The following is a 25,604-nucleotide window of genomic DNA, read 5'->3' as shown; positions in this document are numbered from 1 at the left end:
ACACACACATAATAATATACATATATATACACAGAATAATGTAAGACGTCTCACTTCTCCTTGGAATTATTACCCATGTATGCGTAGTTAATAATATCTTAAAGTGTTTATGTGACATTGGCTACCATGGTAACTATTTCTCCGGATTTTCCTTTGAAAATTAAACATATATATATATATGGTCACGGCAGCCTCCCTATTATTTTGTCCAACCCATGCTAGCATGGAGAACGGACGCTAAATGATGATGATGATATATAAAGAAAAAGGAGATATTCGGAATTTTGGATAATCATAAATTTAGTGCCCTCATCTCTTTTGAGAGATTCATATTATATATATATATATATATATATATATATATACACACACACACATTTTTCTTATTTGTCAGTTAACAAGGCTACCAATGGTTTTATGCAGCCAAGAATTTCTCAACAATTATCAGACCTGACACATGGGAATGTTGTGGTAACCTTGTCAACCCACAAGTAAGTAATTTTTATCAACCAATGCAGTGTTGAGCTCTCATTCTCACTGCTCAATATTAGTGTGTGCATGTGTGTGTGTGTGTGTTTGTATATGTATGTATATATGTATGTATATATGTATGTATATATATATATATATATATAAATGTCACTGTCCTTTTAAATGGTTAAATGTTACGTGCATGAAGTGTTCTAATCTGCCTTTATCCTTTTGGTGTAGCAACACAATTATGAACGTACTTTAATCTGTTTTAATCTTAATAAGATGAAAGGAAAATAAAATATCTGAAAGAAAAGAAAAAAACTTGATCAGAAAATTTTAAATATAATAATCAATCTTTATATATAAAACTAAAGTTGTGTGTCTGTCTCCTACGATTTAGATTCCTAACTACTCCCACATTTTGCGGTGCAGTTTAACCAAAACCGGGTATCTTATAGTCGTGATTCATATCAAGCCCTTCTGGGTATTAGCGTGCGTCTACAATGAGTCTACGATTTTAAAAAAAATTTACCATAATTTTTTTCCATTTTAATGCATATTTTTTTAAATATAAGGGAAGTAACTCTCTAAAAATGTCTACGATGAGTCAACGATTTAAAAAAAAATTACCATCATTTTTTTTCCATTTTTAATGCATTTTTTTGCTACTTTTTTTTGGCTATAACTCTCTAAAAATGCTTATATAGTTATTTCCCTTACAAACCCGAGCAACGCCGGGTGATACTGCTAGTATCTAATAAAATAACAATTAAGAAATTTAATAAATGGTTCTATGGAAAGCTATTGGCAACAGTACTCTAGTGTTTATATTTTAACACTAATTCTACAGTATAGGTGGTAGTATGCAAGTGATTATACTATAACCCAGGCCACAACAATACAGATACTACTATACTAGTACCTATGCATTCAAGTCCCATGTCTTGTTACCATGCAGCATTGCACTTCTTACACAAGTCTCCTTTCCTTCCTTAAGAAAGTAGTATGTGACTGATAAGGTGGTTGGGTGCTATTTCTAGCAGTTAGAGCAACCATGTAGGGGGATTCCTTTCAGAGGAGACATCAGCAGGGGTAATAGCTCCCTAACCTTTTTCCATCCTGTTCTTACTCTGGATACTATACTTTAAGAAGACCCCCCACCCCCACCGCTAATCAACTACTTCCAGGGTCCCTTTTCAGCATTTAAAAGGATCTGCTTTCCATGAGTTCCCTCAATATTTATTACCCCTGGACACATATAGAGTCTATGTTCTCTGTCAGCCTGCTTACAGTTCCACTACACTTCCTGTGCACCCAGTTTACACTGGGTACACAGTACGGAATTCCTACCGACCCCTTTTCTGCACCCTAAGCAGGACCTTCTCCCTAATGATCGCAGAGTCCCGTCTTCTTTCTTTCTTAAACTTTAATCCGTACCAAGTTTTGAGGCCTTTCAATTCCACATTTTGTTTCCAGATCTCATCATCATTTATTTAAAGTCCACTTTCCATGCTAGCATGGGTTGGACGATTTGACTGAAGATCTGGCAGAGTTTCTACAGGTGGATGCCCTTCCTAATGCCAACCACTCCGAGAGTGTAAAGGGTGCTTTAACATGTCACCGGCACGAGGGCCAGTTTGGTGGTACTGGCAACAGCCATGCTCAAATGGTGCTTTTTACGTGCCACCGGCACAGGAGCCAGTCCAGCGGCACTGGCAACGACCTTGCTCGAATGTTTTTTTTTCACGTGCCACCAGCACAAGTGCCAGTAAGGTGATGCTGGTAACGATCACGCTCAAATGGTGCTCTTTACGTGCCACCGGCACAAGTGCCAGTAAGGTGATGCTGGTAACGATCACGCTCAAATGGTGCTCTTTACGTGCCACCGGCACGGAAGCCAGACAGTTGCTCTAGCAGTGATCCCGCTCAGATGGAGCTGTTAGCACTCCACTGGCATTGGTGCCAGTCATCAAATTTGGTTCAATTTCGATTTCACTTGCCCCAACAGATCTTCACAAGCAGAGTTTAGTGTCCAATGAAGGGAGGTTGGCATGGGTGCCAGTCGTCAAATTTGGTTCGATTTCAAAAACTACATAAATTCTGAAACCAACCTTTAACCATCCAGCATTTTTCTGCTCAGATCTTCTCTGACAAAGGTTGTGCCTAATGTGGTTGATTACATTATCCAGTATGACATTTTTTTTTTTTTAAATGATGGGACATGTTATACAGATGATTTCACTGTTATTTCTAGCATGTCATGTGACCACATAGTCTCCTTTATTAACTCAAGGGAATTTATGGAAAAACGACAACTCACCTGTGTTTATTTTTAAAATTATTGCCATGGGCCCCAGAAACCTCCATGCAGCTGGGGATTAGATGCCGGATCTCCTTTTGGAAATCGAGGCGTCACAGCCGTAGCATTGTAGTGAGCCAAGCGAGTAAGCATGAACTCCACAACGTTAAGTTTTTCAAGTGAAACGTCGTTGTATTCGTTTGGGTCTGCCGTGATATTGAATAACCAGATATTTTTTAAATGAGACGGTTTGGAAGAGGCAGGTAAATTCATGTGTGGGGGTGGAATCCATTTGTCATTACCTTAGAATAAATATATAATCAAACATTTAAATATAAATACACACACACATAAATATATATATAAATATAAATATCCACATATAAATACACACACACACACACACACACATATATATATATATATAACCCCGAAATTGGGACCAATACGGTAATAATGGATTTTTTAGAAATTTCTATCGGTTTGTTTCGAGACGCATAAATTATAATGGTTATTGACAATTTTTGTCTTTTTTTCGGCATATTTGGCATTAGAATTTTTCTTTGGCCCTTATTTTGTAAATTATTTATGAATTTAACCTTTAAAGGTATTTTTTGATATGCTGGCCATTGATAAAATTTTTTTCCCGAAAAAAAATTTTATCCTACATTAGTTATATATATATATATATATATATATATAGGGAGAGTTTATGAAAAAAACAAAAGACGAAGACAGGTGGTGTACAAAACAAACAGATGTATTAGTATAATGCTCAGGAATAGAAAAAGTCTTTTACGTTTCGAGCCTACGCTCTTCTACAGAAAGGAACACAGAAATAAACAGGGAGCGAAAATAAAGAATGTGTAGTGGCTAGCGATCTATCATGGCAATAATCTCATCATCATCATCGTTTAACGTCTGTTTTCCATGCTGTCATGGGTTGGACAGTTTGACTGTGGAGTGGCAAGCCAAGAGGCCACACACACATATATACAGTCAACAAATGAGATCCAAAGATGCCTAGTATAGAAAACACTCTCTGGTGCTTGAATGATTTGAGCTTACACACCAAAATCTTTATCGAGGACTGAGTCTGTTGGGTAAAGAAACGCTATAAAGAATGATGCTGAAGACGATGACAATAATGATAATAATGTCGATGATGAGCAGGAAAGTCACTCTCTTCCACAGACAATTGTCTGTTCCTTCTCAAGCCATGCCTGGCTCATAAGGGCCGGTTTCCCGGTTTCCTTGATGTATAGGTTCCCCACCTGGATGGGATGCCGGTCCGTTGCAGGTGGGCTGCAAGATGCAGGAGGAAAGAGTAAGAGAAAGTTGTGGTGAAAGAGTCAGCAGAAGTTCGCCATTATATTCTGCCGGAACCATGTGGAGCTTAGGTTTTTCATTCATAAGCACACATCACCTGGTCTGAGATTCGAACCCACGATCCCTCGACCGCGAGTCCGCTTCCTTCTAACCACTAGGCCATGTGCCTCCACAAGACAGTCAGTTATCAGCGGAAAATTCAGAAAAAAGTCAGCCTACAAATAATAGGGTATTTCTGCAAGACGTTTGCTTGCCAACCCCATGGTTCTAGGTTCAGTCCCATTGTGGCACCTTGGGTAGGTGTCTTCTACTATAGCCCCAGGCCAACCAAAGCCTTGTGAGTGGATTGGGTAGATGGTAACTGAATGAAGCCCGTCGCTTATATTAGGGTGTTTGGAAAATAATTGTGTTTTCTCACCACTATGGAATATGAATCAACCAATCACATCAGAACGAAGGTCGGATGGGCAGGAAGTGTCTGCAAATAGCATATGATCTCATCTATCTGACTGTGTGTCATTCATAATTAATTTGGTACGGTGGCACATAAGAGAACCATCTGAACGTGGCTGTTGCCAGCGCCGCCCCGACTGGCCTCGTGCCGGTGGCACGTAAAAAGCACCATCTGTTCGTGGCCGTTGCCAGCCTCGCCTGGCCCTTGTGCCGGTAGCACATAAAAAGCACCATCCGATCGTGACCGTTTGCCATACTCGTCTGGCACCTGTAGCTCCGCCCCGACTGGCCTCGTGCTGGTGGCATGTAAAAAGCGCCATCCGATCGTGGCCGTTTGCCAGACTCGTCTGGCACGTAAAAAGCACCCACTACACTCACAGAGTGGTTGGCATTAGGAAGGGCATCCAGCCATAGAAACATTGCCAGATCAGACTGGGCCTGATGCAGCCTTCTGGCTTCACAGACCCCAGTTGAACCGTCCAACCCATGCTAGCACAGAAAGCGGACGCTAAATGATGATGATGATGATGATGATGATGATGATGATGATGATGAAGCCCATGGTGGATAAGAACTTTATGAAACAACAAACTTGAAGGCTGTACATTATGGAGAAGAGCGACCACTCAGGTCTTTTTATAATAATAACTGTAATTCTATATTATAGATATATATATATTCTATATTATAGGCGCAGGAGGGTCTGTGTGGTAAGTAGCTTGCTTACCAACTACATGGTTCCGGGTTCAGTCCCACTGCGTGGCACCTTGGGCAAGTGTCTTCTACTATAGCCTTGGGCCGACCAAAGCCTTGTGAGTGGATTTGGTAGACGGAAACTGAAAGAAGCCCGCCGTATATATGTATATATGTATGTATGTATATGTTTGTGTGCCTGTATTTGTCCCATCCAACATCACTTGACAACCGATGCTGGTGTGTTTATGTCCCCGTCACTTAGCGGTTCGGCAAAAGAGACCGATAGAATAAGTACTGGGCTTACAAAGAATAAGTCCCGGGGTCGAGTTGCTCGATTACAGGCGGTGCTCCAGCATGGCCGCAGTCAAATGACTGAAACAAGTAAAAGAGAGAGAGAGAGAGAGTAAAGAGATATATAAATTTGTAATCTAGTATGTATATATATTTATAAATTTGTAAACAAATGCGAAAGCTGTACTGTAATAATATGTAATTAGTCATTATTATAAAAAGACTTGACTGGTTGCTCTTCTCCATAATGTACAGCCTTCGGGTTTCTTTACAAATATATAAATACATACTCTTTACTCTTTTACTTGTTTCGGTCATTTGACTGCGGCCATGCTGGAGCACCACCTTTAGTCGAGCAAATCGACCCCGGAACTTATTCTTTGTAAGCCCAGTACTTATTCTATCGGTCTCTTTTGCCGAACCGCTAAGTGACGGGGACGTAAACACACCAGCATCGGTTGTCAAGTGATGTTGGATGGGACAAACACAGACACACAAACACACACAAACACACGCACACACATATATATATACATATATACGACAGGCTTCTTTCAGTTTCCGTCTACCAAATCCACTCACAAGGCATTGGTCGGCCCGGGGCTATAGCAGAAGACACTTGCCCAAGATGCCACGCAGTGGGACTGAACCCGGAACCATGTGGTTGGTTAGCAAGCTACTTACCACACAGCCACTCCTGCACCTATATTAGACTTAAAAAAACATCTATACATTAAATTTAGCTGAAATTGATGGGTGGACTATGAGGCTGAGTTGGATGTGTAGGGGGCCATGTAAGGATTGATGTTGTGATCAATTCCCAGAGGATCAGTCCATCTTTTTTCAGTCGATTTTAGAAATTACAGTTACCATATATATATATATAAAGACTGTGACCTCTGGAGGTATGCTGTGAATGAGAAAACCCGGCAAATAAAGTGAATCCACATCTGTAACCCCTACACCAGTGTCGCATGACCAGCCCACTTGAAAGTACTTTGGATTGTAGAGTGACATGCCATGCTTGAGGAGACCTATTGAGTCAAATACATCAACAGCAATAACAAAATCAAATCAAATGGAAATTGTAGTTGTGACCCCCATGCCGGTGGCACATAAAAAAGCACCATTCAAACGTGGTTGATGCCAGTGTCGCCTTGACTGGCTTCCATGCCAGTGACACGTAAAAAGCACCCACTACACTCACGGAGTGGTTGGCATTAGAAAAGGCATCCAGCTATAGAAACACTGCCAGATCAGACTGGGCCTGGTGCAGCCTTCTGGCTTCCCAGACCCCGGTCGAACCATCCAACCCATGGAAAGCGGACGCTAAATGATGATGATGATGAGATATATATATATATATATATATATATATATATATGTACATGTGTGTGTGTGTTTATGTTTGTCCCCCACCACCGCTTGGCAACCAGTGTTGGTGAGCTTATGTCCCCAAAACTTAGTTCCTCAAGAGAGACCAATAGAATAAGCATAAGGCTTTGGAAAACCCTAAGTCCTGGGGTCAATTCATTCAACTAAAAATTCTTGAAGGTGTTGCCCCAGCATGGCCACAGTCTAATGACTGAAACAAGTGAATACTTAGGAGCACCACAAGTCATCAGGAAAAGTAGCTGAAAGTGCATGAAGGGTACATAAAAAGGGGGGGGAAAGAGGGATCAGGTGTTCTGTTGGTGAATTTCAGGGAGTTGTAAGTTTTGAAGGATGGAGTGTCCCAACAGCAAACAACTGATGGGAATGGTTTATTCCATGCTTTGGCAATTCTGAGTTTGGAAAGTAAATGTCTCCAAAAGTCGTGGGGTGCTGTGTCATATTATTTTGATTTTGTGAGGACATCCATGGGTGTTAGACATGGGATTCAAAAAAGGAGCCAAGGTTGTTGTTGGTAAGGTGGTGGATAACCTTCAGGGTGTCTTCCAAGTCAGTTGCTAAATGTTTGAGTTTTAATGTTCAAGCGCAGGAGTGGCTGTGTGGTAAGTAGCTTGCTAACCAACCACATGGTTCCGGGTTCGGTCCCACTGCGTGGCATCTTGGGCAAGTGTCTTCTGCTATAGCCCCGGGCCGACCAATGCCTTGTGAGTGGATTTGGTAGACGGAAACTGAAAGAAGCCCGTCGTATATATGTATATATATATATATATGTGTTTGTCCCCCTAGCATTGCTTGACAACCGATGCTGGTGTGTTTACATCGCCGTCACTTAGCGGTTCAGCAAAAGAGTCCGATAGAATAAGTACTGGGCTTACAAAGAATAAGTCCCGGGGTCGATTTGCTCGACTAAAGGCGGTGCTCCAGCATGGCCGCAGTCAAATGACTGAAACAAGTAAAGGAGAAAGGAGGAGTAAGGATATATTAAGATATGACTGCAGGGGTCAGTTATTGATAAATTAAAAGTATGAGTTGTGGTTGGTTAGTAATGTATTAGAATTTGATGAATATTTCTGGACTTAAGTTAACCCGGGTGTTATTATCTTATAAAGATGGTTGGGTAGAATTTGAGGGAAATTTTGCTGTTTTTTTCCCATTTTGTGCTAGTTCTTGGAAGCTTCAACACTAGCTTGAATTTTTTAGAGATGGTCCAGTTACCAGAGTTTTGGTCTTGTACATGAAAGGTCAGCAATTAAACCGTTCTATATTTTAGGGAGGAAGCTGAGGTCCCTTCAGAAAGAAAAAGAAGTAATTTCTACTCTTCTCCTCTGGAAGCCATCTGCTCGCGATACCAGATGGCGCATACTCTCCTATCCTGATGTAATCTCCAGGGATACAGGCATCCAGCAACAGGACCTCCGTAATGCTATGATGGACCGTGAAGTCTGGCGTAGCATGGTAAATTCCATTGTCTCAACCACGGTCGAACAATGATGATGATGATGAGGTCCCATCGAATTTATAATCCTACTCACAAATATCTCCCTATACATAGAAAACTTTAAAAAATAATGAATTTACCTGGATTCCCGGTGATAATTTTCCAGTCCCCGTATCTAAGAGCAGCTCTTGTACGGGTGTCAAATATATTGGGGAAATGAGATTGCCCTTTAGGTTTGTATAAAGGGTCGATGTTGTGAAGAATCTCCTTGCGGGCACTAAGGGTCCCTTCACTAGAAAACAATGTCAGAACAGAAAAGAAGAAGGAAAGGAATATTAAAACTTGGAAAATTTGTATTTTAAAGGTTATTCATTTCTGGTATATTTTAGTTTGATTATGTAATGCTGACAAGTTTTAATAAGAAAGAAATGGCACAATACTTGATTAGCTTGTTTTTTTTTTTTTTGTTTTTCCAGTTTCAGCTCTTGAGCTGTGGCCATGCTGGGGCACCGCCATTGTGGTGAAAGAGTACAGCAGGGATCACCACCCCCTGCCGGAGCCTCGTAGAGCTTTTAGGTGTTTTCGCTCAATAAACACACACAACGCCCGGTCTGAGAATCGAAACCGCGATCCTGCGACCGCGAGTCCGCTGCCCTAACCACTAGGCCATTGCGCCTCTACTTGGATGAGAAATTTTAAGATCTTTGTAATGAGTGGCTGTGTGGTTAAGAAGCATGTCTTGCAATGCCTTGTAGCCATGTGGATTTGAGTTCCGTCCCACTGTGCAGGAAATGCCTGCTATTGTAGCCCTGGGATCACCTGCACCCCCAAACCGAATGCTTGACAAGTGGTGTTGGTTTGTTTCCATCCCTATAACTTAGAGTTCAGCATAAAGGACTAACTGAATAAGTAGCAGACATGAAAAGAGAAAAATACTGCAGTTGAGTTATTTGATTCAAAGCAGTGCTCCAGCATGACCACAGCCAACTGGGTGAAACGAGTAGAAGGAAATAAATAGTTTTTATGAATCTTCTTCGTTAGCTCCAATAACAGAAACAATAATTCATTTTAATCCCAATAAACCTGATTATCTATTTCAATTGTTTATCCATCATGCTCTTAATACTATAATCTTTCTCTCTTCTTCCCACCCTTATATAAAGTTGGGTAGCCATGGATCTCCTCCATAGCAACGCATCTCTTCTTGTCATTTTCTCACATCTGAGCCTTTCAACATCTGACATAGCCCCTACTCCCCACCTCTGAAATATATTCTCATTCAGTCGAGGGAGAGGTTTCGTTTCGTTTCTTATTCTGAAAGCTTCATGGAGATCTTACTAGTGTTGATGTTGTAGCAAGAATAATTAACGATTGCCACACTCAAAGATCGAACCTGGATCACTATATGCAATGGAAAAAGAAAGAAAAAAAAAGGCAATTCAAGAAGACGATCGCGGTTTGCTGGAATATTGCCAACGACATCAAAAATATTCTGACCATAAAAGACTTTGTGTGGAATCAGATCTTACAACAATTTCATCTTTGGTGCAGTTTTTCTGAGCAAAACCACCACTATATATGCAGTGCATATATAACCAATCACATGGTTCCGGGTTCAGTCCCACTGTGTGGCGTCTTGGGCAAGTGTCTTCTGCTATAGCCCCAGGCCGACCAATGCCTTGTGAGTGGATTTGGTAGACGGAAACTGAAAGAAGCCCGTCGTATATATGTGTATATATATATATATATATGTATGTGTGTGTTTGTGTGTCTGTGTTTGTCCCATCCAACATTGCTTGGTGTGTTTACGTCCCCGTCACTTAGCGGTTCGGCAAAAGAGACCGATAGAATAAGTACTGGGCTTACAAAGAATAAGTCCCAGGGGTCGAGTTGCTCGATTAAAGGCGGTGCTCCAGCATGGCCGCAGTCAAATGACTGAAACAAGTAAAAGAGTAAAGAGTGCATTTTAGCCACCACTGACCGATGGTGAATAGTTGACATCAGACTGGATGCAGGAACCAGCAGCTGGCTGGAGCGCTCCCACAACACTAAAACAATGGATGATCAGTGACCACAACAAACAATGGTCAACCAGCATCACATCAGAGACTTACCATCATACCTCGTCCAAGAACAATAAGCTTTGAACTATCATCTCACTCTCTGTCGTTCTTAGTAACATTATTTCTGCTTATACTCTTTTACTCTCTTTATTCTCTTACTTGTTTCAGTCATTTGACTGCGGCCATGCTGGAGCACCGCCTTTAGTCGAGCAAATCGACCCCAGAACTTATTCTTTGTAAGCCCAGTACTTATTCTATCGGTCTCTTTTGCTGAACCACTAAGTTACGGGGACGTAAACACACCAGCATCGGTTGTCAAGCAATGCTAGGGGGACGAACACAGACACACAAACATACACATACATATATATACATATATACGACGGGCTTTTTTCAGTTTCCATCTGCCAAATCCACTCACAAGGCTTTGGTCAGCCCGAGGGTATAGTAGAAGGCACTTGCCCAAGGTGCCACACAGTGGGACTGAACCTGGAACCATGTGGTGGGTAAGCAAGCTACTTATCACACAGCTACAAATATTTTATGAAATATCTCAAACAGGTTTTCAGCGTTCTTTATTGTAGCAGTGTCATGAAAAAAAAAGAAAACGCAGGGAGAGCATATTGTAGAATGGTTGGTGTTAGGAAGGACCTTCAGCTGTGGAAACGATCCCTAAGTAAGACATTGGAGCTAAATTATTAACCATCTTACAAACAATAACTCTGAGCACCTTTTCAAACTCCACCCGTCTAACACCCGTGGACATGTTTACAAAGTCAGAAAACAGCACAGCTCCTTCCATGACTTTCGGAAACATTTTTTCACGCTAAGAGTTGCTGAAGCATGGAACAAACTGCATTCCTTTTTTTTCAGAGCAGTTTGAACTGTGTAAACCGTCCTCGCTCACCACAAACTCCAACCAATAGCAACCAATCAGTTATCACTGCTGACCCAGAACTGGCTACCTCAACTGTTACTACATCATACTACAGTTAACTCCTGTTACTCTCCACAGCCATAGTTACCGTGTGTGTGTACAACCGCTAGGCTCCAGCTAACTCTACTTACTGCCAGCTAACCCCTTCTAGCTTCTAGCTGACATCAATAACCCCTAACATACGTTCTTGTAGACACACTTATTCGTCTACTGAAGTTGACAATATGAGTTGTTCCCCTTGCATATGGCTCTTGGGGGTTTTTTTTACGATAATAAATCTATATTTTTTTCGTGTAAAGGCGGCGAGCTTGGCAAGATGGTTAAGCACTCCGGGCGAAATACTTAGACGCATCTCGTCCTTGGTTGCATTTTTGCTTTTCATCCTTTCGGGGTCGATAAAATAAGTACCGGTTGACCATTGAAGGTCGATGCAATCAACTTTCCCGTACCCTGAAATTGCTGGCCTTGTGTCTAAACTTGAATATTTTTCATGTAAAGTATTTTAAAATTACGTAGTCGTGACGGATGTTGGTGGCACGAAAAAAGTACCTTTCGATCGTTGGGCCTCACTGAGGCAAAGTGGCCGATGCCAGTGGCACGCGAAAAGCTCCTTTCGAGTGTTGGGCATCTTTTTCAGTATGTCGTGCTTTAGAAGAAGACCCACCAAGCCAAGGAAAATCGAAGTCGTGGAAGATACCCATTATACCCTCGGAGTGGTTGGCATTAGGAAGGGCATCCAGCCGTAGAAACCCTGCCAAATTAGACTGGAGTCCGGCGACGCCCTTCAGCTTGCTAACCCTGGTCAAACTGTCCAACCCATGGACAGCGGACGCTAAACAAGGATGATGATGATGATGATGATGATGGTGGCTTACAATCGACAAGGTAGTTTTACAAACAATAACAACATTAATAAAACAACACAGCAAGCATGAATGTGTGTTTAAAGCATTCCGCTTCACAACCATGTGGGTGTGAGTTCGGTCCTACTGTGTGGCACCTTGAGTAAATCGGTTTTTATCTTGGCCCGAGTCAATCAAGGTGTCAGTGCAGGATCGAACACGGAACCACACAGTCATGCCTGTTGCAATATTCTACTAATGTTGATATTATTATACCGTGTTAACTGGTCCTCCGTCGCTCACGACGACCACGGCTCCAGCTGATGCAGACGCTGGGACAGCCCGCTTGAGAAATTAACATGCAAGTGGCTGAGTACTCCACAGACATGTGAAGCCTTAATGTAGTTCTGGGGGAGATTCGCCGAGACACAGGATGGGACTGGCCCTTTAAAAATACAAGTCCAACTCATTTTGGTTTGCAGAATGGAGTTGAGTGACATGGGATAAAGAGTGTCTTGCTCAAGGACACAACGCGATGCCGAGAATCGAACCGACGACCTTACAGTCGTGAGCAGAATAGTCCAAACCACGAAACCACAATCTTGGCCTACAGAGGCAACCCCACTTCCCCAAATCCTTGGGTATTTTGCGATGAAAAATACTTGAAACGAAAAGAAAAAAAAAAGATTTAAAGCACAAGGGGAACAACTCCTGCTGCCAACTTTAGAAACCTTGCCAGATCAGATTGGAGCCTGGCGCAGCCTTCTGGCTCTCCAGACCTCAGTCAAGCCTTCTAACCCATGCCAGCATGGAAGACGGACATTGAACGATGATGATGATTATGTGTGTGCGTGTGAACACACATAGAGAGTTAAGAAAACAGTGGAGATACAAAAAAAAAAAAATGGAGAGGCCTCCAGCTTACCAGTTTTCAATCAACCAAACTGTCCAACCCATGACAGCATGGAAAGCAGATGCTAAATGATGATGATGATGATAATATGTATGTATGTGTATACACACACACACACGCATAGATATATATGTGAACACGTGGTAAGTAGCTTGCTAACCAACCACATGGTTCTGGGTTCAGAGTCTCACTGCATGGCATCTTGGGCAAGTGTCTTCTGCTATAGCCCCGGGCCGACCAATGCCTTGTGAGTGGATTTGGTAGACGGAAACTGAAAGAAGCCCGTCGTATATATGTATATATATATACGTATGTGTGTGTGTGTTTGTGTGTCTGAGTTTGTCCCCCTAGCATTGCTTGACAACCGATGCTGGTGTGTTTACGTCCCCATCACTTAGCGGTTCGGCAAAAGAGACTGATAGAATAAGTACTAGGCATGCAAAGAATAAGTCCTGGGGTCGATTTGCTCGACTAAAGGTGGTGCTCCAGCATGGCCACAGTCAAATGACTGAAACTAGTAAAAGTAAAAGTAAGTAAAAGTAAGTTAAGAAAACAGCAGAGAAATAAAGAAAAAAAATTAAACTTCTTCATGGAATGTTAGCATCATCATCATCATCATCATCGTCGTCGTCGTCGTTTAATGTCCGTTTTCCCTGCTGGCATGGATTGGACGGTTCGACTGGGGTCTGGAAAGCCAGGAGGCTGCAATAGGCTTCAGTCTGATCTGGCAGTGTTTCTACTGCTGGATGCCCTTCCTAACGCCAACCACTCTGTAAGTGTAGTGGGTGCTTTTTACGTGCCAGGCGAGGCTGGCAACGGCCACGATCGGTTGGTGCTTTTTATGTGCCACCGGGACGGAAGCCAGTCAAGGTGGCGCTGGCATCAGCCACATTCGGATGGAGCTTTTTATGTGCCACCAGCACAGGTATCTCAACTACAATTGTAGTTAGCATAGAAGTAGCAAAATAAAAAAGATGAACAAAACGTATTACCTGATAGTTGACCACTGGTCAAAGCCATCGAGGGGTTTGGTTCCATTCAGAGAACCTCCAGCCAAGTTGACCAATGTTGGGAACCAGTCTGAGACATGTATTAAGGCTTTGGAGCTGGTTCCTTTCGTTTTCAGCAACTCACTGGTAACAAAACCAACGCCATGAAGTCCACCTTCCCAAAGGGACCCCTTCCACCCTCGAAGGGGCCAGTTGTTGCCCCCTTCCAGAATTTGACCTCCATTATCTAAAAATAGATGAAAAAAAAAGATAAAGAGAAGTTCAGAAAATTATTAATTAATGTCCGGAAAATAAAACAAAATAAATGACAACTAGAGAAACAATATAGATACATATATATAAAAGTATAGGCAGCGAGCTGGCAGAAACGTTAGCACTCCGGGCGAAATGCTAAGCGGTATTTCGTCTGCCGCTACGTTCTGAGTTCAAATTCCGCCGGGGTCGACTTTGCTTTTCATCCTTTCGGGGTCGATTAAATAAGTACCAGTTACGCACTGGGGTCGATATAATCGACTTAATCCGCGTGTCTGTCTATCCTTGTTTGTCCCCTCTGTGTTTAGCCCCTTGTGGGTAATAAAGAAATAGATTTTTATTATTATTGCTGTTGTTGTGGTAAAGGACATGGTAACAACAGTAGAAGATAGAACTAAAGTGTTACAGTATTTTACTTTCATTCTCATCAGTTCCAAGTTAAAAGCCCTTGACTCTAAAACGGTTACCATCAATAGTAGTAAAACACTTGGAACAAATTCTATTGTGTCTGGGGAGAGTCATTTTCTTTTTGTGCCTTATAATGTAACACACTCACCGGTAAAATTTCCACTTATTTCTTATTTTTATTTTCCTGAAGTTTTTGTTGCATCTTGCAAAACTATTGAAAAGGTTGCAAGAAGAAAAGGTTGCAACGAAAATTTTAGGAAAACAAAAATAAGAAAAAAGTGGAAATTTTATCGGTGAGTGTGTTACATTATAAGGCACAAAAAGAAAATGACTCTCCCCAGACACAACACAATATGCTTCAACACAGGAACTCATACAAAGAATCTTGCGAACCAAATCCAAAAACGAAATAAAGTAAGTATGGACATCTGCTTCAAAGATTCCAGCTTCTAAATCCAGATTGAAAATTTATATTTATACCAACAATAATTGGTGCACTTGGTTCTATAAGTAAATGCTTAAGTGAGAATTTGGATAAGCTGGGGTATTCAGAAAAAGATTGTTCTTTTGTGAACTTACAATTTGAGGCAATAAACCTCTTACCAATATTTCTTTTGAACTCAAGGTCTTACAATGAGGCAGTAAGCCTCTCACCTCAAATGACACCAGGTCCTTGAAATAAGGCACTTGGCCTCTTACAATTTTCTTCTTATGGACCACTAGCAGTATCACCCGGCGTTGCTCGGGTTTGTAAGGGAAATAACTATATAAGCATTTTTAGAGAGTTATAGCCAAAAAATAGCAAAAAATGCATTAAAAATGGAAAAAAAATGATGGTAAATTTTTTTTTAAATCGTTGACTCATCGTAGACTTTTTAGAGAGTTACTTCCCTTATATAATAGCGAAAAAATGCATTAAAATGGAAAAAAATGATGGTAAATTATTTTTAAAATCGTAGACTCATCGTAGACGCGCGCTAATACCCAGAAAGGCTCGATATGAATCACGACTATAAGATACCCGCTTTTGGTTAAACTGCACCGCAAAATGTGGGAGTAGTTAGGAATCTAAATCGTAGGAGACAGACAGCACACAACCTCACTTTTATATATAAAGATATGTCTCTTCAGTATGAGGCACACATCCTCTTACTTTTACAATTTACCACCCTGCTGTCACCCGACCCGTCACGAAGTATCACTCAGGCACTCTGATAGTGTCAGATCAGGGTACCTCGATCGGAAGCGGAATATGTCCACAGGGAAGGAGTCCATTTCAGGTCATGTCTCGTCCCTTGGCAAGCTTTTTAAAAATCCCAAATATTGTTCCTCCATTGGGTCGGGGCTACTTTATTACATTATATTTGTCATAAAGGCAGTACATAGAGTAAAGTAGTTTTGCGGGCTGGACAAGGACATTAATGAAGTGAATGATAATGAAACAAGGATGATAAGGATGGGAGAAGACAGAAAGCGCCAGCCGACTTTTGCTTCTCTAAAACATTGTTCTTCAGAAAAATACAAAATGAGGCATTAAACCGCTTACAATAGTTTTTGCAATTTAAAACACACAGTTGAGGCAATTAAGTTCCTTCCTCCCCGACCAGGCTGTACGCTACCCTTAGGCACTCCTCCAGATCCAGGTCGGGGCCCCAGAATGTAAATCTGAACATGTCCTTCGAGAAGGCGCCCATCACCCTGAGCATAGCGACGTCCGATATGACCTTCGTAGTCACTTGTGAAAGCCAATCCTCGTCCTCTGTCCAGGGCATGGGCTCCTCTCACTGGTCATCCAGCTTCTCTACGAAGCTACTTACCACACAGCCACTCCTACTGGTTTATTAAAAAATGTAAACACAATAGAGTTATGGGCTGACCTTATTAACACTGAACAGCATTGTTAACGAGAGACAGACTAATTAACTTTAGTCATATGCAGATGATTAATTAACCGGAACACTGACACGGTACATTTGAGGTCAGAAATAGAGTTGCACCCATGTTTTGAATTATCCTCTATTTAACCCTTTCGTTACTGTATTTATAATAATAATGAAATTATTGTATACAGTGCTCAGGTGCACCACAACTTGTCAGAAAGTGCATATAAAGTACATGCAGTAATGTAAAAATGTCTGGAAAGCGAACAACGTATGAGTCAGATACATGCTTGCGTGTGTATGGAGGGGAGAAAATCAGGTGTAGTGTTGGTGAATCTCAGGAAGCATGGAAGTTTTGAAGGATGCAGTGCTCCAACAACTAACAACTGATGCCGGCAGTTTGTTCCATGCTTCAGCAACTCTCAGCGTGAAAAAATGTTTCCTGAAGTCATGGGAGCTGTGCTGTTTTCTGACTGTTTTCTGTTGAGATGTTCTGTGTTTCTTTCAATCAATTTTAAATATAACAAAGAATTTAGTAAAATAACTTGGTTATCATTAAGCTAGTGTTAGGAACATAAATTGTGACTAAGGTTTGGTGGAAGAATTTAATTCAGAACTTATGAAAACAAGACATTTGTATTACAGAGCCAGAGCAGGTTTCAGCGGGGTTGGTATCGAAAGGGTTAAATATTGTGAATTTGTTAAATGGAAACTGTGAGGAAGCCCATTGCATGTGTCAGGCTGCTGCTGTCACCCACTCCCGGCCAGCATCACTTAACAGCCGGTTTGTTTAACTTAGTGGTTTGGCAAAGGAGACCAAACTTTAAAGAAACCCACAAATAATGGGATTGGTTTGTCTAAAACTCTTGAAGGCACTGCCCCAGCATGGCCGCAGTCTAATAACTGTGATAAATAAAAGATAAAAGGACAAACCTGTAGAGAAAACCAGGACAGTGTTATTCCATAAGCCTTTCTTCTTCATAGCGTTGGTAATATTGCCAATAGCTTCATCCATGCAGGCTGTCATTCCTGACGGGGAAACAAGAGAATTCATTTTCTAAAGAATTTTCATTATGACATAAATTCTTAAAATTTAAATGGTTGAGAATATTTACGGAACAAACATAACAAAAGAAGGAAGATGGAGAGATTCTTAAATTGCAGAGAGGAAAAAGTTTACTTTCATCAAAAGTGGACAGAGAAATGTTAGTCTATATCAGGGGGTCTCAATCCCTTTTTTTTTAAACTCTGGATCCCTTTCGACCCTCATAAACATTTGACGTTTTAAAAAAAATCCTCTTATATTTTTAGAATTAAATATTCTAAGGAATTGCACCTAAAAAATAAAGATACAGGGTGAGAGGCAATCATCATCATCATCATCATCATCGTCGTCGTCCGTTTTCCATGCTAGCATGGGTTGGACGGTTTGACTGGGGTCTGGGAAGCTGGAAGGTTGCACCAGGCTCCAGTCTGATCTGGCAGAGTTTCTACAGCTAGATGCCCTTCCTAATGCCAACCACTCCGTGAGTGTAGTGGGTGCTTTTTACGTGCCACCAGCACAGGGGCCAGAGGAGGCTGGCAACGACCACTATCGGTTGGTGCTTTTTATGTGCCACTGGCACAGGGGCCAGAGGAGGCTGGCAACGACCACTATCGGTTGGTGCTTTTTATGTGCCACTGGCACAGGGGCCAGAGGAGGCTGGCAACGACCACTATCGGTTGGTGCTTTTTACGTGCCACCAGCACAGGGGCCAGAGGAGGCTGACAATGACCACGATCAGTTGGTGCTTTTTATGTGCCACTGGCACAGGGGCCAGAGGAGGCTGGCAACGACCACTATCGGTTGGTGCTTTTTACGTGCCACCAGCACAGGGGCCAGAGGAGGCTGGCAATGACCACGATCAGTTGGTGCTTTTTACGTGCCACCGGCACGGAAGCCAGTCAAGGCAGCGCTGGCATCAGCCATGTTCAAATGGTGCTTTTTACGTGCCACCGGCACAGGTATCACAACTACAATTTCCATTTGATTTTTATTTTGATGTACTTGACTCAATAGGTCTCCTCAAGCACAGCAGGTCGCCCTACGATCCAAGGTAAGCACAGCAAGCCAATAATGGGAGCAGATAAAGGATGCTACTGGAATTCTTCAGCTTTGACCCAGCACACAGGAGGCCACAGGGTGATGGTCATCTCTGAACTGTATTTTGCTGACCTCTCATCAGGGCAATGAGAAAGTTCACACCAATTCTATTAATTTGCTTAACAAGGTCATAATAACACTGAAATGTGTCTGAAGTTTTCTCCCTTGATCAAGTAATTACAACAATATAATTTTTTGACTAATAATCATATTTACTTGATTCACTGGAATCTGTCGTTAGACTGTGGCCATGCTGGGGCAATGCCTCGAAGACCTTTCAGTCGAATGAATTGACCCCAGGACTTACTTTTGCTATTCTTTTTTAAGCTTGATACTTATTCTATCAGTCTCTGCTAGGTTACCGGGATGTAAACAAACCAACGCCAGTTTGTGCATGTGTATATATATATATATGTATGTGTGTGTGTGTGTATACATAAATAAAAATATATACATGTATGTGTATGTATATATACATGTGTGTGTGAGCATACACACACACACAGAAACAGGCTTCTTTCAGTTTCTGTCAACCAAATCCACTCCCAAGGCTTTGGACAGCCCAAGGCCATAGTAGAAAACACTTGACCAAGGTGCCACGCAGTGGGATTGAACCCAGAACCATGTGGTTGGGAAGCAAGCTTCTTACCAAACACCAATACTTGCACCTAGCCACAGATTCTAGTTAAACTCTAAACACCTCATAGGGACGGGAGGGATCCATGAAGGCCTGGGAAGGGCATGAATGCCATCACTTCCTCCAGACCTGGAAAGACAAAGAAAAGAAAAAAAAAGGGAAGAAAATACTATTTTAATAAGTGACATTGGGTGGTATAGATGATGATTTTGGTTAAGGGGTGTTGGGGTGGGGGGTGAAGAGAAATGGTGAAGAACTTACCTGCATAGATTCGTCTATTCCTGTCTTTGATGTGACGATAAGGTGCAATGTATTTGTCTGGTACCTGGAGAGGGGCATGGACAGACTGGAAGGGGACGTAGAGGAAAAGTGGCTGAAACAGACAAGGGGACAACATTAAAGTGGGACCGGTTTGAATTAATATATATATCCAACCCATGCTAGCATGGAAAACGGACGCTAAATGATGATATATATATTATCAAATTTTCAAAAACTTTTTCCATACACCCATTTTCATAAAAATTTTCTTTCAATTTAGCATTCTGCTTTTTTACAATTTTTCCTTGCTTTTATTTATTTATTTATATATTTATATATATATATATATATATATATATATATATAGATAGATAGATAAATAGATAGATAGATAGATAGATAGATAGATAGATAGATAGATAGATAGATAGATAGATAGATAGATAGATAGATGATAGATAGATGATAGATAGATAGATAGATAGATAGATAGATAGATAGATAGATAGATAGAGAGAGAGAGAGAGAGAGAGAGAGAGAGAGAGAGGAGAGAGAGAGAGAGAGAGAGAAGAAATTGATAGGTGATACAGAAACTTCTGAAAGTGTTTAATTTTCTTGTATGGAATACATGAACAGTTTCAACCTTGTTCCCCAAATTGGTCAACCTGCCAGTCTTTGTTACACAATGTTTTGCTGAGAAGGTTTAACAAGGCAGAAACACATAGCTGTGAACACATTGCCAAAGATCAGAGACACTCTCCATTGCATTCTGCATTTAATTAAAATTTTCATTTGTGACCATTAATCCATCATCACCGTCATCATTGTCTTAACATCCACTTTTCTGTGCTTGTATGGGTCAGATGGAATTTGTTGAGGCAGGTTTTCTACGGCTGCTTACCTTTCCTGACATCAAACCTCAACTCCTCCCAAGTATGGCCGGACATATTTTCATGGCAGATTGGAAATGGACCCAGCTGCATGGCAATGACATTCACAACTATTGCATTACATCAAGAAAAGTAGACACACATGTATATGTATGTATATATATATATATATATATATATATATATATATATCTTTATAACACACACGTACAAGTGAGCATGTGGGTGTAGAGCAATGTAGAAAGAAACCAGGACTTGAACTCCAAAAATAGAGTAAAATATTATTTTATTGAGGCTGGAAAAGACTAATGAATGGTTATCACAACTGACTGATGAATGGTCTTGTGAATTTCTGAGTGACAGACTGAAGTATTTTTCAGCTTCAGTAAAATAGTATGTATATATGGGTGTGTATATCATCGGGTGTGTATATCATCATCATCATCGTTTAACGTCCGCTTTCCATACTGGCATGGGTTGGACGGTTTGACTGAGGGCTGGCGAACCAGATGGCTGCACCAGGCTCCAATCTTGATCTGGCAGAGTTTCTACAGCTGGATGCACTTCCTAATGCCAACAACTCCGAGAGTGTAGTGGGTGCTTTTACGTGCCACCGGCATGGGGGCCAGTCAGGCGGGACTGGCAACGACCTCACTCGAATCTTTTTTCACATGCCATTGGCACAAGTGCCAGTAAGGTGTCGCTAGTAACAATCACGCTCGAATGGTGCCTTTTATGTGCCACTGGTATGGAAGCCAGTTAGCCGCTCTGGCAACAACCACCCTCGGATGGTGCTGTTAAGCACTCCACTAGAACAGATGCCAGTCATCGAATTTGATTTTGATTTCACTTGCCTTAACATGTCTTCGCAAGCAGAGTTTAGTGTCCAATGAAAGAAAGGTACGCATAAGTGGGCTGGTTATGCCACTGGCATAGGCCACGAAGTTATGGTCTCATATACACACACACACACATTCGAGCGAGGTTGTTGCCAGTGCTGCTGGACTGGCTCCTGTGAAGGTGGCACATAAAAGGCACCATTTGAGCGTGGCCATTGCCAGTACCACCTGACTGGCCCCTGTGCCATTGGCACGTAAAAGCACCCACTACACTCTCGGAGTGGTTGGCGTTAGGAAGGGCATCAAGCTTTAGAAACCTTGCCAGATCAGATTGGAGCCTGGTGCAGCCATCTAGTTTGCCAGTCCTCAGTGAGATCGTCCAACCCATGCCAGCATGGAAAGCGGACGTTAAATGATGATGATGATGATATATATATATATATATATATATACACTCGCACATGCATACGTACATCATCATCATTTAATATCTGTTGTCCATGCTGGTATGGGTTTGATGGTTTGACCAGGGCTGGTAAGCTGAGAAGCTGCACCAGATTCCAGTCTGATTTGGCAGGGTTTCTATGGCTGGATGCCCTTCCTAATGCCAACCACCCCAAGAATGTAATGGGTGCCAGTTATGTGACACTGGCATCAGCCACATTGCCTCCGTGTGTGTATATATATATATATACACTCACACACACATGCACCCACATAGATACATATATGTAAGATGGTATTTTTCAGTTTCTGTCTATCAAAACTCACAAGGCTTCGGTTAGCCCAGGGCTTTATTAGAAGACATTTACCTCAGGTGCCATGCAGTGAAACTGAACCCGAGACCATGTAGTTTGGAAGCAAACTTGTGAATCACACAGCCACACCTGTAGCTTACATCAGAAATGCATTGTTCGATATAAATACTTACCTTAGTGGTGTCGTGGTCTTCAATGACATTGATTGCTTTTTTGGCAAATAAAAATGCAGAGTATTCCGTGTTGTTTCTTACAGGCTCCAAGTTGTTTCGCAGATCAAAGCCACAGAATCCTGCACAGTGTTTGTGGGTGTAATAGTCTTCAGAACCAGTTAAATAACCTGGAAATTGAAGATGGTTATCTCTATTTAGGACAATGGTTCTCAACTACGGTCTATATGACCCCTGAGGGTCATGTAAGATTTTTGGGGGCCATTTTTTAAAATAGGAAAATGGAAATCCACACATAGGCGCAGGAGTGGCTGTGTGGTAAGTAGCTTGTTTACCAACCACATGGTTCCGGGTTCAGTCCCACTGCGTGGCACCTTGGGCAAGTGTCTTCTACTATAGCCTCGGGCCGACCAAATCCTTGTGAGCGGATTTGGCAGATGGAAACTGAAAGAAGCCCGTCGTATATATGTATATATATGTGTGCGTGTATGTTTGTGTTTGTCCCCCTAGCATTGCTTGACAACCGATGCTGGTGTGTTTATGTCTCCGTCACTTAGCGGTTCGGCAAAAGAGACCGATAGAATAAGTACTGGGCTTACAAAAGAATAAGTCCCGGGGTCGAGTTGCTCGATAAAAGGCGGTGCTCCAGCATGGCCGCAGTCAAATGACTGAAACAAGTAAAAAAAGTAAAAGAGTAGTATTTTAAGGACCCCTGAAAAATTTTGGTTTAGATGTATGTATCACAGGAATTGGTTGGGTTTCTTTCCCTAACATTTTCCATTGTTCAACCTATACAAGTTAACGTGTGGGAAACAAAATAGGAATTTTAGTATTTAAACCGGCCATATCCGGCCAAAAGTATTCTACCTGTTTTATGTTCAAACTGGCCAGATCCAGGCTCTCACACCTACCCTACAATGTTATTCTACATTAAGTAATTACACCATCAAGATCTTGAAGATATGAGATAATGCATGATTAATTCAAATCAATGGGAATCAATAGGTATTATGTTTGATAGAATAATCTGAACACTAAAGGGTTAAACATTGAATAGCTATGGGGGTCCATCATCATCATCATCATTTAATGTCCGTTTTCCACGCTAGCATGGGTTGGACGGTTCGACCGGGGTCAGGTAAGCCATGGAGGCTGCACCAGGCTCCAGTCTGATTTGGCAGTGTTTCTACAGCTGGATGCCCTTCCTAACGCCAACCACTCCGTTTAGTGTAGTGGGTGTTTTTTACGTGCCACTGGCACAGGGGCCAGTGCAGGCTGGCAAACGGCCACGATCAGTTGGAGCTTTTACGTGTCGCCGACACGGACGCCAGTCAGGCGGCGCTGGCATCTGCCACGTTCGGACGGTGCTTTTTACATGTCACCGGTACGAGTGTCTTAACTACAATTTCCATTTGAATTTTTATTTTGATGTCCACTGGAATAAAAAAAGTAATCAAGGGTCGATTAATAAAGTACCAGTTTCGCACTGGGGTCGATGTACTCAACTTAATCCCTTTGTCTGTCCTTGTTTGACCCCTCTACGTTTAGCCCCTTGTGGGTAGTAAAAGAAAAAAAAATGGGTCCAAAGTAATCAGAATAAGTCTCACACCCTTGATTCCATTTAATACCGTAAAAGAAAATTAAAAATGGTTCCTTTGTTGTACTTACCAAAATAAGAATCGAAACCCCTGTTAGTTGGAAGACATTCTTTTTTATAAAATCCCAGATGCCATTTACCCACAATATGGGTAGAATATCCGCTCTCTCGCATTTTATCTGCTAGAGTGGGGCTATCAAGAGGCAGGCAGTTTGGTTGCTCTGGCCAAATAATAGAGTGCTGTAGTCCAGTGTGAATCTAAAAAGAATAACATGACATTTATTCATAAACTGAAGTTAATCAGGTCACAATTTAGTTTATATTAACTTGACTATTGTTTTCTAAGCAGATGGTGTTGCTAAGTAATTTCACCCACACACACACCCAGATGATTTTAGTATTTCCTAATGTTGAAATCATTGTAATAAGCCATGTCTAGAGAAAATGGAGATCTTTGACTATTTGACTTTAAAAGAGAGTGACATTCAGATATACGTATACCTTTTTCTTTACTACCCACAAGGGGCTAAATACAGAGAGGACAAACAAGGATAGACAAACGGATTAAGTCGATTATATCGACCCCAGTGTGTAACTGGTACTTATTTAATCGACCCCGGAAGGATGAAAGGTAAAGTCGACATCGGTGGAATTTGAACTCAGAATGTAACGGCAGATGAAATACCGCTAAGCATTTCGCCCGGCGTGCTAACGTTTCTGGCAGCTCGCAGAAATTATGATAACCATCATCATCATGGTTAGCATAATTAATGCTTTAAACATTTTTTAATTTATAATATGCAAATACTTGAGGACATGTTTTTATCCAGCTGTTCCACAGAACAGAGGACATAAACCATAGAATCACTTGAAAGAAGGTGACCCCAATGTACCAATGGTCAAGACTACAGAGATCAGATTGGCTAACAGGTCAGGTGGCAGTTGACAGGAGGCATTTGTCAACAACAGGTGGGGGTGGGGGGTGGCCTGAAGAGGAATCCAAGTGCACAGTCTTCAGTCAAGAACCAGTGATAGAAGATTCAACAGCTGTTGGTTATTAATGGTTAAGATTAAGCAGCTTGTCACCTGATTATTATTGATTAACCATAGGCACAGGAGGCATGGCTGTGTAATAAGAAATTTACTTCCCAAGCACATGGTTCCAGGTTCAGTCCCACTGCGTGGCACCTTGGGTAAATATATTTTACTATAACAGTGGGCTGACCCAGACCCTGCAAGTGGATTTGGTAGATGGAAACTGAAAGAAGCCCATTCTATATGTGTGTGTGTATGTGCCTGTCTCCTGGCACAGCCAAATCAGTCAAGTGGGAAAAAGACAAAACAAATGAATGGCAGTAAAAATTGTCTGGTTAAGAATTTCGTTTTGCAAATATGTAGTTTGTTAGTCCAACCCATGCCAGCATGGACAACGGATGTTAAATGATGAGGCCTTGTGCCAAAATTCGAAACTTTTATTATTATTATTGAGAGAGAGAGCAGTGCATGCCATCAAAGTGATACTGGGGTACAAATATACAAAGCCCAATATGCCCATCATGACTACCCGTCTGATAAGGGTACACCAGGCACATGCATCACAACCATATGTGTGCGACATGGTGATCTCATATC

General features: G+C 41.6%; 1 protein-coding gene across 1 annotated transcript in view; it reads right to left on the bottom strand.

Annotated features, from left to right (window-relative positions):
- Positions 1–307: 307 nt before the first annotated feature.
- The window catches only part of LOC115228404 (arylsulfatase B), a 35,360-nt gene continuing 10,063 nt past the window's right edge, over positions 308–25,604 (bottom strand). Inside the window, exons 2-9 of the mRNA XM_029798991.2 lie at positions 24,044–24,230; positions 22,379–22,545; positions 19,719–19,830; positions 17,611–17,706; positions 14,120–14,363; positions 8,513–8,664; positions 2,795–3,075; positions 308–776 (exon numbers count right to left, since the gene is read on the bottom strand). Of these exons, the coding sequence (XP_029654851.1) occupies positions 2,813–3,075; positions 8,513–8,664; positions 14,120–14,363; positions 17,611–17,706; positions 19,719–19,830; positions 22,379–22,545; positions 24,044–24,230 (1,221 nt within the window). The 3' untranslated portion in view covers positions 308–776; positions 2,795–2,812. The remainder of the gene's footprint in view (positions 777–2,794; positions 3,076–8,512; positions 8,665–14,119; positions 14,364–17,610; positions 17,707–19,718; positions 19,831–22,378; positions 22,546–24,043; positions 24,231–25,604) is intronic.

The sequence above is a fragment of the Octopus sinensis genome, linkage group LG2, assembly GCF_006345805.1.
Source record: "Octopus sinensis linkage group LG2, ASM634580v1, whole genome shotgun sequence".
Lineage (NCBI taxonomy): Eukaryota > Metazoa > Mollusca > Cephalopoda > Octopoda > Octopodidae > Octopus > Octopus sinensis.
The sequence above is the reverse complement of the archived record's forward strand: the minus strand, read 5'-3'. Positions and strand labels throughout refer to the sequence as shown.